This window comes from Python bivittatus, unplaced genomic scaffold, assembly GCF_059951505.1.
Source record: "Python bivittatus isolate LINGU-HERP-01145 unplaced genomic scaffold, Pbiv_v1 ctg000980_np1212, whole genome shotgun sequence".
Taxonomy (NCBI): domain Eukaryota; kingdom Metazoa; phylum Chordata; class Lepidosauria; order Squamata; family Pythonidae; genus Python; species Python bivittatus.
The window spans coordinates 24,074,998-24,089,224 of NW_028277125.1; the positions used below are offsets into that span (position 1 = coordinate 24,074,998).

The window sequence follows — 14,227 nt, forward strand, 5'->3', positions numbered from 1 at the left end:
CCTCTATATATATCATCACTGTGGGGAAAAATCATACATGTACTTTGTAGTGTTCAAAACACTAGTCAGCTATTTGGGGAAAAGAAGAAAATACCTCAAATCAGTCTTGTATTCTTAGCACCTCTGAACAGATAATCATAATCGTTGGTATTAATAATCTGTTCCGAGGTCTAGAGTGGATATAGGTGAAATTCGTGCAGGTTTTCTTCCCACTATCCACCTCTTACAATATGTATGAGGAAAGAACAAGGCAGCAAATTAAACATGGAAGGATAATTACATGTGCATAAATTAATTAAGAATGTCATGGTTCAATTATGCCAGGAAGAGAGAATGAAAGAAAGAACCCATAGTAATATGTTGTTTGGTACTGAAACATACTTAAACTTTAGAGATGATTTGCCTGCTGAGAATTTGGAAAACTGTTCTACAAATGCCAGGTTTTACATAAATCCATTTCTAAGCACCCTTAAAGAACAGGTGTGTGCTGTGCACAATGTTCTACCTACTATTCCACTCTGGGTTTGTTTGTTTGTTTTTCCTTCCCAGTGAAAGACTTACAATGAATAAGACATGTATCTAGAAGCCACAAGCTTTAAGCTCAGTTAGTTGATTCCACTGCACAACTGAAAATAGTTAAATCATTGGCACTGACTGACATGGGGTCAGGGGGTAATAAACAATTCAATTTACAAATCAGCAGAACTGGAATATTTTCATGTTGATTTAACTAGAAATGGCTTAACTAGAAAGGTTGTTTGAATTAGGACTACCAGATCTTCACTGCAAAGATCTTAACTACCACTAGAGGGCACCAAAGAAAGTGTTCTGTGTCTCTTTGCTGCCCCCTAGAGGCCATCTGGGATGTTGCCGATGACCCTTGTTTGAAACAAAGCACCCATCTATTCGAACAGCTTTGAAACAAATAGTACAATGGCTGTTTCCAATTGTCTATTCACTGAAATGTCCAATCTGAGAACAAAATAGAACAGTGTTAGCCTTATTTTAATAATAAAATTAAGCATACATAATAGACCCTGTATCTTCTGCCTGAATAATTTCTTAGTGATATGCAAAGATAAAACGTTAAAGTCTATTTGTTGATTGTGTTCACTTTTAAAGTTCTTCCCAATTTAAATTTAAATTTAAATTTTATTTCTCTGCACACAGTTGCTAACATAATCCAAGAGCCAGATCTCTTTCTGGAGTTTTCAGTTCACCCAATCAGACAAAGGCTATTAAAAAAAACAAACCCAAAGAGGGCACTCATCAAATTACACAGAGGTTTCCATCTGTTATTTGAAACCTTTGTTCTCAAGTAACATTGAGAAGAGATGCTGCAAAACCCACTTTGCTAAAGGTTTCATTTGAAATTATATTTTCACATTTTTCTATATGCCTCATCCAGGATTATATATGCCAGCCCAACAGAAGAAAGTTGTTTTCTGCATAGCTGGTGTGTTCAGTTTTGCTTGTGCTCTGGGCATTGCAGCAGCCATAGGAACTCAGCTATGGATCCAAGGAAAAATTCTTTGCAAAACTGGAGCGCTGCTTGTTAATGCGACTGGCCAGGAATTAGATAAGTTTATTGGTGAAATTCAGTATGGACTATTCTATGGGGAGCGGGTTAGACAATGTGGCCTTGGAGGGAGACCTTTTCAGTTTTCATGTAAGTAACAATGACAATCTGAATTATTTAATACTTTGTGCATGCTATCATGGTCTGACAGACAAGTAAATGAGCTTTCTCCTATTTCTTCTGAAAGATTTACAAATGGGAAATACAAAATTATATTGCTATAACATATATGTGATAATTTATCATGGGTTTTTTTTATTGACTTCTGTTTGATGTTCTTATACTTTCTTATACCTTTGCATAGGATAAGGCAGCCTCAGCCTGTGAAGGTTTGCATGGTAGTAACACCAACTTTCTTCTTTAGGGCTTATTTTCAAATAAATTTGCAGAAGAATGCCACCTTAAATTCTCACATGCTTTCTTTTTTCAAGAGAGACCTTTGCTTCTGTTTTAATCTGCTTAAAAGGAGTGGGAAGAAGTAAAAAGAGAATTGGAATGAATCCTTCTTTAGCTTCAATAGATGCAGAAAATGAGAAATAAATAGTGCCATCCTATCTGTGTGCAATTCCATTTACCCAGAAAGAAGCTCACTGGTCTAATAAGTCTTGGCCTCATAGAGGTGTAAAGATAACGTGGGCACCCCAAAAGGTCTACCTCACATCCTAACACAGCATAGATGTTTTAAGAAGAAAGCCCAAACTGAGTTCCAGTAGACTTATTTGTAAATTGGAACGCTGTCTTAAGTGGAGAAGTAAAATGTTGATTGTGCTGCTAATCACTGCTGTCCATGATTGGCACAGGAAGAGTTACACTTTGTGATTTATCAGTTGATCTTCCACAGCAAAATATTGTTAAGGCTGCCAGTCACCCAGCTGATTTGTTTGTGCATCACTCAAATCGTGGTTATCTAGACAGCAGCTCATAGCGTGTCACCAAACATTTCTTTTTTTACCAGCAATAGCTGGCAGGCAATCTGCAGAGAAACAGCACTGCCTGCCCCAAATAATTTCTGATGGACTAAAAATTGGGAGTTTGTTTCCTCTTTGCAGTGATGGTAACCATATTGATTTAAGTTATTGTTGAGAATAGCTTTGTCTAATTAAATTCTACAGCAAGCTGTTTGTAATATTTTTCTGAAAGTTCTCATTATTCCTTTCCTCTGCCATTTGATGAACTGCTTTTCAAATGGGAGCCTACTATGAATTCTGTGAATGATGTTGTAAAGAATGAAACAGTATGTTGTTTTTATTAAAAATTACTTTGCTTAACATTCCATCCCCATGAACCGCTACACTAAGATTACGTGAGATCATTTGGGCAGAATGCCCTTTATTGAGCCTTACTCGCTTCCGATGCATTGGTGAGAGGATTGTTTCAGATTCATTGGATTAGTGAGAAAAACACAGATTCACAAGCCACAATTTTAAGATTTCAATAATCCAGTTAAAATTAACTACTGTTTGCTGAGTTTGTATAATACAGCAAACTGTGGTTTATGTAGAACAGAAACATAACCTTCTAACCTTTCCACTGCTGTGCCAGAATCCAGACATAGCTTAAACTGAAGCAAACCAGCTGAACTTGCTCTCACAATGTGTGCATGATTCGTGAAATTGTTTGGTTTTCAGCTACAGCAGGCAAAAAGCATGCTAAGAACTGGCAGCGTTCATCTCTCGTAATATGAGAGCTTGGTTACTAATTTGTTAAATGCAAAATGGTGACCAGTCTGGATTCAAGCAGCAAGGTAAGTTTCATGTTTTTGTTAAAGAGCCCCAATGGCGAGAATACAATAGTAACTTGAACATGCCTCTTAACCAAATGGTTCACCCGCCGTGCAAACACAGCCTCTTCCTTTTCACTCAGCATGGGCCAAAGGGTTTGGCACTGCTTTATTAGGACAGGGAAAAAAACAGTCTGGCTGTTACATTGCTTCTGTAGTCAAATGAGACATTGGTAAATGGGGCAGAAGAGTATTATTCTTCATATGCAGTGGGGCTATGCATGCTTCGCAGATGATTAAGAAATCCTATCTTGCACTGGTATTCACTCAAGTAACTGCTTTCAGTTTTCCGTTCGAGGCTGGAAGAAGTGCCACTGCTTTAAGAGTCGTGTGTGCTCTGATAAGCAACAGCAGCCACTCCTTTCAACCTCACATGGAAGCTTTAATACAGTATTTCTCAAACTTGGCAACTTTAAGATGGGTGGACTTCAACTCCCAGAATTCCCTATACTGGCTGGGGAATTCTGGGAGTTGAAGTCCACCCGTCTTAAAGTTGCCACAGTTGAGGAGCCCTGGTCCAAAGCATAGCTACCAAATCATTTCCAAAGGGTACACAAATCTGCAGCATGCTTCAGTAGGGTAGCAATCTACAGAGACTAGATTATTTATAAAGCTGCTGTCATTTGTTCATCTACTTGAAAACAAATCCCATTCACCTTAATGAACTTACCTGACTTTAGTTTATTCAACTAAATAAGCATTAGTTATCACATCTGGCCTTCAAAAAGCTGGGCCATCGCTAGACGGTAGCAAAGAGAGTCTTCGGTATTTTTGCTGCTACCTAATGGTTGTCTGGATTTTTTCACCCCAGATGTGGGAGCCTAATTAGCCCATATCATACATCTATTTGCCAATTTATGATACAAACAGGTGAAGGGTGTGGAATGTTTGTTTTCTACACAACTCTTTGTAGTAGAGGAGACCTCTCTGACCCTGAAGCTAGTAATCCTCAGAAGAGATGCTACTTAGGAGCATTCAACAGTACCTTGAATTAAATCAGACTGCTGATCCAGCTAGCCAAATACACCACTACTGACTGGCAGTGGTTGCTCACATTTCACTGCAAGTTTTCTACACCTACCAGGAGATACTAAAAATGAAGCCTGGGATTTTCTGACTACAAAGCAGGAGTTCCATGATTCAGTTACATCCTCTCAATTGGAGATGCTAGAGAACAAATTCCTATTGATAAGGCATACAAGTCTTTGCAGGAACATGTTGAAGGCCGGACATACTCCTGTCATTATAACCAAGTAGGAATTTATGTTTAATAGAATTTCAGGCATAGGTTGGAGAAGAGTAAAAGCAAGTTCTAAACAGGCAACAGACAATTAAACAACAGAAGATTAAATGTTGAAAATATGATTTTGTGCCTTACATTTATTTATCTGACAGCATTTCTAAGCAACCCCACTCTCAATGGACTCTGCGTGGCAAACAGTAAAACAAAACAATGCAACAGCAACAGTGCAGTTAAAACAAACCACCACTAATATAATAACATTCCTATTAGGGTTTGTTCTATTTGGTCTACAGAGATTGCTGTTTGATGCTGTGGAGACAGCAGCACATCACTTACACAGTCTATCTACATCAGTGTTGTCCAAACTTGGCCACTTTAAGATGAGTGGACTTCAACTCCCAGAATTCCCCAGCCAGCCATGCTGGCTGGGGAATTCTGGGAGTTGAAGTCCACTCATCTTAAAGTGGCCAAGTTTGGACAACACTGATCTACATCCACGGAAATGGGTAAGCAACTAGGACCCAGTCCAACCCTTATATGTTATAGGTATGTTTGAGCAGTACACCATATATGATCAAAGGCTAGAGGGATAAATGAGAAAGTATCCACTCCAAACCTTGACATGTTGATTGGATCATTTACAGGAAACTGCATAAGGCATACAGGTTATGTATGGGCGTAATGTGTACAAAGTAGTACATACATGATTCTGCCAATACATGGAAAAATGGTGTCAATAGTGCAATATACAGTAATTCTCCTTTCCCCAAGTTCCTTGTACACAACTTACATTGTCTGGTTTTATACTGAAAACAGGAGTTCATACTGATGTCCTTGGCAGCACGAAAGTGCCCTGTGATTAATCTAGGGACAGCAGAAACCAATGATGGTATAAAATTGTGCTAGTATTTTTTCTTGGATGTTCCTTTTACTGATTTGCTTTTTTGCACATCCTCCAGTAGCTTTAAGGCAGCTAATTCCTATGAAAGGTTTACTCCACACTCTTTTTATCACTGCTTGCAGCATCACTCTCTTTAAGTCCCCCATTGGGGGGAGATGGGCAGGGACAAATTTAATAAATAAAATAAAAAACCATTTACTTACTCTAGCTGTGTTTGCATTTTAATACATTGAGTCCCAGTGTGTCATGCCTGAGAAGAAAAATTAAATCATCTGCCTTGCTTTAGGTCTATATCTGCTCCCTTTAAATGTTTTTCCTACTAACCACTATGTATATATTTTTAAAATTGTAAAATGAATTTGCTGTGCCTGTAAAACTCATGCAGGCTCAGAGAAAGCCTTCTGCTTCGTTTCCTCTGACTCTTGTCAATTTCTGGGTCAACAGTTCATTTTCTAAAGGCCATCAGCATTCAGATTTATTCCTCATCCTGAAAGGTGGCTTTGCTTCTAAGGCAACATTGTTGCAGGATTACATTTCATTAGATGGTCAGCTATAAATTTTAATGATATATAAAAAGTTGTAAATGTAGCTATGGAGGGAAATAGGTGGGCAATCAAGAGATTAGTGTGGCATGACATAAAGCACAAGAATAACAGTTTACAATTACTTACATAAAATATTCTCACAACTACCAAAAAAAAAAAAATCAACATTTTGTGATTTACAACCTATGCAAATTATGTACATGTTTTGCAAATTATGCAGTGTAGTTCAAAAAAGGTTTATTCATGATTACCGCTAGGTTTACTTGCTAGTGTAGCCTTCCATAATCTGGGACCCTTTTTATGTATTAGCTAGGTTTATGTGCTGCTTCAATTGTGTGATAAGACTACAGATTCCACAATGTGAGGTCAACTAAATACTTGCTAGGTATTGTGGGAGAAAGTCCCAACACATTTAGAGGGTGCCAAATTTGTGAAGTCTACCCCAGTTATTGAATGGAGGTTTTCAGCTCAGTCAGTGTTGTCCAAACTTGGCCACTTTAAGAGGAGTGGACTTCAACTCCCAGAATTCCCCAGTCAGCCATGCTGGCTGGGGAATTCTGGGAGTTGAAGTCCACTCCTCTTAAAGTGGCCAAGTTTGGACAACACTGAACTAAGTGATTCTGTTGTGTGCATTCTGCATGCATTGTGCTACACTGAGCTCATTGCTAAGTTCAGTGGGACTTATTCCAAAATAAAGTAGAATGTGACAGATCATCGTCTGCTTACCTTGATCAGCTATTGAATGCAGAAGTAGTAGGATAGCACCTGCCTTATTCACTTGGCATGTTATTACTGTTCTGCAAGTAAAATTAATTCACAATTTTCTTAGCATTTTTTTCATGTTGTAAAAGGAGGGAAATATTTATTTAAAGAATTTGTTGCCCTTCAGTTTAAAAAAAAATTCTCCCAGAGACTTACAAATCAAACAGTAAAAAAGAGCAACAGAAACAATTTTCAGAACAGATTCAGAACAAGAGATTGCGTGAAAAAGAAAGAAAATAGTGTCACACAAATCTTTTTGGGGAAAAAGCATATCTGAAAAGACTGTTTCTTCACTTAGCACCTGTCTTGCCTCAGGAAGGGCAGAAGCTTGGAGACCGCTCTGATAATACTCTGACATGTTTAGGCAGGCTTGTCCAGGAAGACATTGTCCTTCTGATATCTGGATCCAAAATGACACAGATTTTAGAGATTAAAATCAAGGCAGGACATTGAATTGTCCTTGTAAATGAAAAAGTAATTAAATCCCACTCCTGGGCAATGATCTGATTTGCAACATTGAAGACTAGAACCTCATTTCAAAGAAAGTGAATATTCTAGAAATCTGCATTCGAAACCCAGCAACACAGTGTACTCCACCACCACTCCAACAGAGAATTATAGTATTAAGATAATGTGCATGAATCTTGACCCAGTTGACTGAATTAGAGAGTTCAAATGGAGTTGCTTATAATTTATATTATACCTGCTACATAAATTTATTTGCAGTGCCTACATTGCTTTTTCTCAGCATGTTTTAACCACAGCCAAGCAGTTCTAAGGAGTTATTAACACCAGCTTAATCATACCCCTGTGGACTAGGAGCAGTTATCTTGTATTCTACAAATCATTCTAAAATATCTATTGTGGCTAACTCAGCAGAAGTATTTAAAAATCAGTAGAAAGATTAACCCACAAACTATTCTGCCTAAGTAGTTATCAATTTGTACACTGCCTTTAGAGGCTTTGTATGACAATATATAAATATTTTAGATAAATAGTGCGTTTGCTTACTGTCTATGATCATATATTTAATAAAGCTGAACAGGACATGATTCACAAACAAAAAATCACCATCTGTGAAATGCATCCTATATGTAAAACATTTGGAAATTAAACTATACTCATTCTGATGAGGTGGATGCTAAGTGTCCTCAGAAAAATACTGCCTCCTACTATGTTGCTTCAATATCTTCTGCCTTTTTAAGGTGCTGCCAGCAGAAATTAGTCATCCTATGCCATAATTTATTTCAGTCATGGTTTGTGCAATAAGCCATAATAGCCTAGTTAATTTCAGCCATGGTTTGTGCAATAAGCCATAATAGCCTGGTGAATTTCAGCCATGGTTTGTGGAATAAGCATAATAGCATAGTTATCCAGTCACAGTATTTGTAAACCATGATTTGTGACTTAATACTATTTAAGTCACAAATCATGGTTTACAAATACTGTGGCTGGATTTACTCTGTCCTAAGCTAAAATCAAAGCACATTATGGTTTACTATAAAGTGGAAACCTGGCCATTCTATCTTTCCCTCCTTAATGACTTTTTTGTGTGGAATGAAAAATGAAGAAAGAATTGGGGAAAAACACAGGAGAGTTAGCACTGGATTTCCATAGATCCTAGAAAATCCAGTGAATAAATGAGGTCAAGTAAATAATAAAAGCTTTAGACACATTGTTAAGTGAGTGATTTGTTGCTAACAGAAGTCATCCTGTTTTCTAGATATTCCCTGTTGCCTACAATCCATTTACTCTAGTTACTCGTTGCCTGCTTCAAGCCATCATTGAAAAAGGGCTTATATCTTTTGTGATGTTGAACAAGCAAAACTTTGGAAGAAGGATCATCATTGGTCTGGTTTATACATTTTATACAGCTGCATACATCTGTATAATTTGATGGTTTCTTTTCTCTGTGGGATCTCCCCCATGAATGAAATTGCACGTGGAAACCTGGGCATAGATAAGTGCAGGGTTATGGCAGCTAGTTGCCATGTGCAAAGTCACCACAAGCACTTGGCCTGGTGCTTCTGACATCTTCATGCCACTTCCCCTTTATTTTCCATGGAGAATGATCAATTAGTAAGTGGCCTCAGAGAAAGGAGCTCCTTTTTTCTGTAGGTATCTGCAAATTGAGAATAAGGACGGAAGAGAACAAGTACTGTAAATGCTCCGTGGTGACATTAAAGACAGAGGGAACTTATTCAGAGAACTATCTCCAAATCACTAACAAGAAACAGCATGTTTTTCTGGACTGCATGTTGAAATTGCTTCTAGCACAGCAGAGGCTGCCCATTTTCAGTTTGATTCACTTTGAGATTTACTAAATAATGGAGAGTAACCTGGAAAAAATTATGTTGTCCATGTATGGCTGTGCTGGTTAAGAATTCTTCGGACTGACGTCTAGCCCTTCTGGAGGGCACCAGGTTAGGAAATGCACATGAATACTGATTGATGTGCTTCAATCAGGTTTAAATATGTGAGCTTTACTCCAGTGGGGAAACAAAACAAAGATAAATGATGCCAATCTACATCTAAGTTGCAAAGCCCAACCATATTTCACTTCTCAGAAAATGGATATATATTAAAATATAAATGCTTACAACATGTCCTCCACTGTATCAGTTTTACTATTTTCATATAATTCTTTGTTTTATCTATACTTCTATTTAATTTCAATCCTCAATCATAAATAAGTTACAAAAAATTCCTGCCCCATTGATCAAGATTTCTTTAATGTTGGCAGTAGTTCCCTATTCCAGCCACTTAGAGTTGCCCCAGTGATTGAGGCAACGTACAAAGTGATAGTTAAATAACTGAATAAATTTTTTTTCTGCTTTGTTTTTCTAGATTTTGTAAATAAATAAATAAATACTTTCTCTGCTTTGTTAGTTTTTCCAGATTTATTCAAAATTATGCCTGCAAGTATCCATGTAAGTGTCATTGTCTTTTGCTTGGTGCTGTTCGCGTTCGCACTGATTGCAACAGGCTTCTTCATGTACAATGCCTTTGGCACTCCTTATGGAACGTTACATGGTCCATTAGGACTCTACCTGTGGAGCTTCATTTCAGGTCAGTCCTATTATACTTTTGCATGTAGATCTCTCTCTATAGATATATTTACCAGAATCTCTTGGTTACAAATAAGATAAACTGGACAGTTATTCAAAGTATGTTTCACAAACTCTTTTTTTACTGGTTATTCACTTTTTTACATGAAAAAAGACAAACATGCTGATTTTTTTTCTTTTTAAACTGATGATTTCTACTCAATATGTTGTCATCCCATGCAATCTAATTTGGTATCTTCTACATTTCTTGGGTTACAATCTCAGCAACCCCATCTAACCTAAGTAGTGACCTTCTTCTCTTCTCTTCTCTTCTCTTCTCTTCTCTTCTCTTCTCTTCTCTTCTCTTCTCTTCTTCCTTCCTTCCTTCCTTCCTTTTTTTTTTTGGCAGGGGTAGTGGATTAAAATACTCAAGTATAGCTAAAGACTATGCTTGGATTGTGGTATTCTGGCAACTGTCTAAGAATCACTGGTCCTGAACACTGACCCACCATAGCCATGCCAGAAATTGACAGTTTGGGATGCTATAAACATTGAAAATAGCTATAAAAAGAACACTACAATGTTACATATTATTAAATTAAAAGATATATATTTATATCCAGCCATTTTACAAAATGAAGAAATAAAATAACCTATGTAAAATTGGCAAAATACAAAACTAAACAAAACACAGAGGTAACTAAAAAACAGCAAGCAAAATCCAACTTGAATTTAAAACAAACACTGGTTTAAAACAGCTCTGAAATACATAACTTCAAAACTCTAAGCTTAAATAAAATCATTTTCGTTATTTAAACTCTCTAGCACCTGCTTCAGAAAGCACATATAGATTACTAGACAACCCTGTGACTCGTTGGGCCATACTTTGAGATGTACTACAGTCTGATGTGACCAGAATGAATATTAAATTTTAAGCTGACCATATTTTTTTACCCCAGTCTGGACAGTCCTGTGATCATCTAAGAAGAAATAGATGCATAAATAGAAAAATAATTGCAGTGGCAAAGGAACTTCAATAATAAATCAATATTTACTTACCTAAACAGATAAATAGAATGATCATGGGTGGGCAAAAAAGCAGTGGAAGTGGGAGCAACTTCCGATTTCCTGCTGGCTTCCCTATTGACTTTACTTGTGGGAAGCTGGCAGGGACCATTAGAACTCATGATCACATGATCATGGGGACACTGCAATGGCCATAACTTTGCAAATAAAACTGGTCTGAACATTGTGGAAATTTCAATTCCACAGGAGTAATGGGTCCTAGATTTTTTGTGCATTCTTTAGGTTAGCAGATTTTAGGTACTTTGATTCAAAAATTATTGCAATATAATTCACTGTTTGGGCTAACTTGAGGGTACCAAGAGATAGTTAAACACAAAGAGAGTTTTAGTAGTACAGGATCTTGAACATCTCTATATGGAGATTGGAAGGCTGCCCACTTCCACTACAATCAGGCACACTTCTATGTCTGAGTGTGGATGATGTTACCACTGTCTGTTCCTTACTATGTTCTGAATATTTTCTAAATGAGGTCTTTCATTCCCTTGTGCATGTAAATCCTTAGGTACACATGTGTACAGCCACGAGTCAGTCTAAGGCAAGAATAGGGGTGGGATGTATGTCTTCATTTATTGCTAAACCAGAATGCTTATCCTACACTTTGGGCCAAGTTGCACTGCTGGAATTTGTAAGCAGCATCTAGAGAGTCACAAATCTTCACCACTTTTCTGAAGAATCTTTGAACAGAGATATGGTGCATACATGGCACATCACCCCCTAGTGTTTGCTATTTGGAGAAATAGCTATTTATGACTCTCTCAAGCAAGGAGGAATAGAATTAGCTAGCACTATAAACAAGCACACTTGCTTTATAAGCAGTGGGAAAGAATTAACTCAACAAATATTACCATTCAAACAGACTGATATGTTTTATTTTTCACACATAAGCAAAAAGACTTGGGGGAGCTTTGTTTAATTTACAAAGAAGAAAATACCTAGAGTTAGCCTGTTCACCCTTTAATACATGGATTGGAACATTAATTTTAATATAAGAAAGTACCAAATAAAGCCAGAAAGGAGATGTGAAAGAACTATCAGGCCACATTGGAAGGCTACAAAGACCAGGTGAAACTCAGTTGAGTGTGGATTTTAAACTGATAAACCTAGAGATAAGATGAGGAAGAAATGGAACAAAAGCAAGTTATAATTATCTCTTCTTATTAATTGTTGGATTCAACTGGGACCCAACCTATTAGAGAGGAAAGTAGGGAGGAGAGCTAATTTATAAATGTTGAAGTGCAACAACATTTTTTTATATAGTCTGACTTTTTAATTAATTAATGTGGGTATTTATTTTTTAAATTGTTTTTGGGTTTTACTCTAACTGTGAGCTGCCCAGAGTCACCCTCCGGGGGAGATGGGTGGCATACAAATTTAATAAACAAACAAACAAACAAACAATGTTGCAGAATTAGGTTGAAAAACTGACTGAACATTAATTTTGCTTTTTTTTTTTTCAGTTTCTTGTGGCTTTCTTATTTTGATACTCTTTTCTTCAGAAGTGAAAATCCACCACCTCTCTGAGAAAATAGCTAATTATAAAGAAGGAAGTTTTATTTTTAAAACTCACAGTGAGCAGTTTGCAAAATCATTCTGGATCATCCTGGTGTGCTCATTAGTACACTTTATGAACATTCTGCTTATACGCCTGGCTGGATTTGAGTTTCCTTTTTCGAAATCAAAAGATTCTGAGGCACCAAATGGAGCAATGGATCTCATGTACTAGACATACTTTAAATCTTGATTTGTGCAAATAATTCATCTTGGCCTTTTCCAAACGATGCAAAATACACACGTATTTAAAAGGTTGGTTTTTACAAGCGTATTTTGAGGCAGAAACGTATAAAAAATACCAGCAAACGGAATGTATTAAAGGCTTTATTCAGTATGAGTTATATTACTTTCATTAGATTATAATTTTTCAACACAGCAATACTGGGTTTCAAAAAGAATGTGAAACAGTTTACCCAAACTGATTTATATACCTGCAAGAATCCATGATAATAAAACCTGTTTGTTTCCTACTTGCAAATTATGTTGAATAGTATTTGTTTAGAAGTTATATCAATCCATTCTTTGAAATATGTCTGAAGTGTATGCAGTCATCTCCGTTTTTATTTCAAAGAACTAATGGCTAAAATGTTAAAATTGAAAAAGATCTAACCATAAACCCTAATTTCAGCAACAGGACAACTATTCATGTATATATAAAAAATTGATCTGCTGAAATTGTTACAGATGAAAAGTTGTGTGCAAAATCAAGAAAGAGTCAACATTTCCAGTAGAAATGAAAGGTGTCAATTTGAAATGAGACTTTATAGTTGGCATCCAGTATTATCAACTCACCTCAAAGGGATTTCTTTTCACAAAAGGAGAAGTTTACTCACAAAGGTTCCCCTTCAATAGGTCTCAAGCAGCTTTATGAGTGAAACTATTGTGCGCCACCTTATATTTTTTCTTTATAGAGCATTAATTCCTAACAGAAATGCCTTTCTATTAACTACCAAAGATGTTGCTTACTGTTCCTTCTGTTTAATGTCAAAATTGAGAACATTGGGCCCAGATGTAGTAACTTTTGCGTAATGTTGTAATATTTTCCCTTTGAGTTTGTTTATTAAAATGTCTGTTTTGGTTTTCACTGTTATACCCTTTATCTTCAGGTTTGATCCTTCTCATATGGAATCTTATGCTTCAAATTTTACATAAATACTATCTGTTATGCCTTATGGCTTCAAGTAATTGTCAGTGGGAAGAATGTTCAAAACAGAAGAAAATAAAATATCTGTATAGGAACTTATTCTAACTCACTTGGAATCTTAGTGTTAGTATTCTGTGTCACAAGAGTGGGGAAATTTTTGGCCGTTATATCCCTGACATTTTTAACATTATTTTTCTGCTTATTTATCTTCATGTTTACAATTTTAGTTCCAATTATTGGTGCTATTCCCAAAATGCATACATGCACATTTTCACATATCATTGTGTATTATTTTATTTCTTCCCGCAGCATATTCCAGTACCAGAAATTCACCATGCTGTATTAAGATAGCTGTGCTATCTGGTATAATGAGTTATAGACAACTTACCTGTACAGTACCAGGTTGGAGGAAGTTGTCCTAAAGCATATCTCAAATAAAACAATAGTCTGGTTCCTATATCATGCTAAATCATAATGTCAGAGGTTGCACATCACACTAAACCACAGACTAGAAACCAACCAACTAACAAATGTTTATTGTTACAGTCCAAGACTAGATCATAAAAGTTAAAACACCCAAATACAATTC

At 36.5% G+C, this 14,227-nt stretch overlaps 1 protein-coding gene across 1 annotated transcript; it reads left to right on the top strand.

Annotated features, from left to right (window-relative positions):
- The first annotated feature begins 1,339 nt into the window (after positions 1-1,339).
- On the top strand, positions 1,340-12,922 carry CLRN1 (clarin 1). Its single transcript, XM_088132082.1, has 3 exons — positions 1,340-1,669; positions 9,700-9,879; positions 12,401-12,922. Exons 1-3 carry the CDS (start codon positions 1,396-1,398, stop codon positions 12,664-12,666), a joined length of 720 nt encoding a protein of 239 aa, XP_087988208.1. The 5' UTR covers positions 1,340-1,395; the 3' UTR covers positions 12,667-12,922.
- The last annotated feature ends 1,305 nt before the right edge of the window (positions 12,923-14,227 follow it).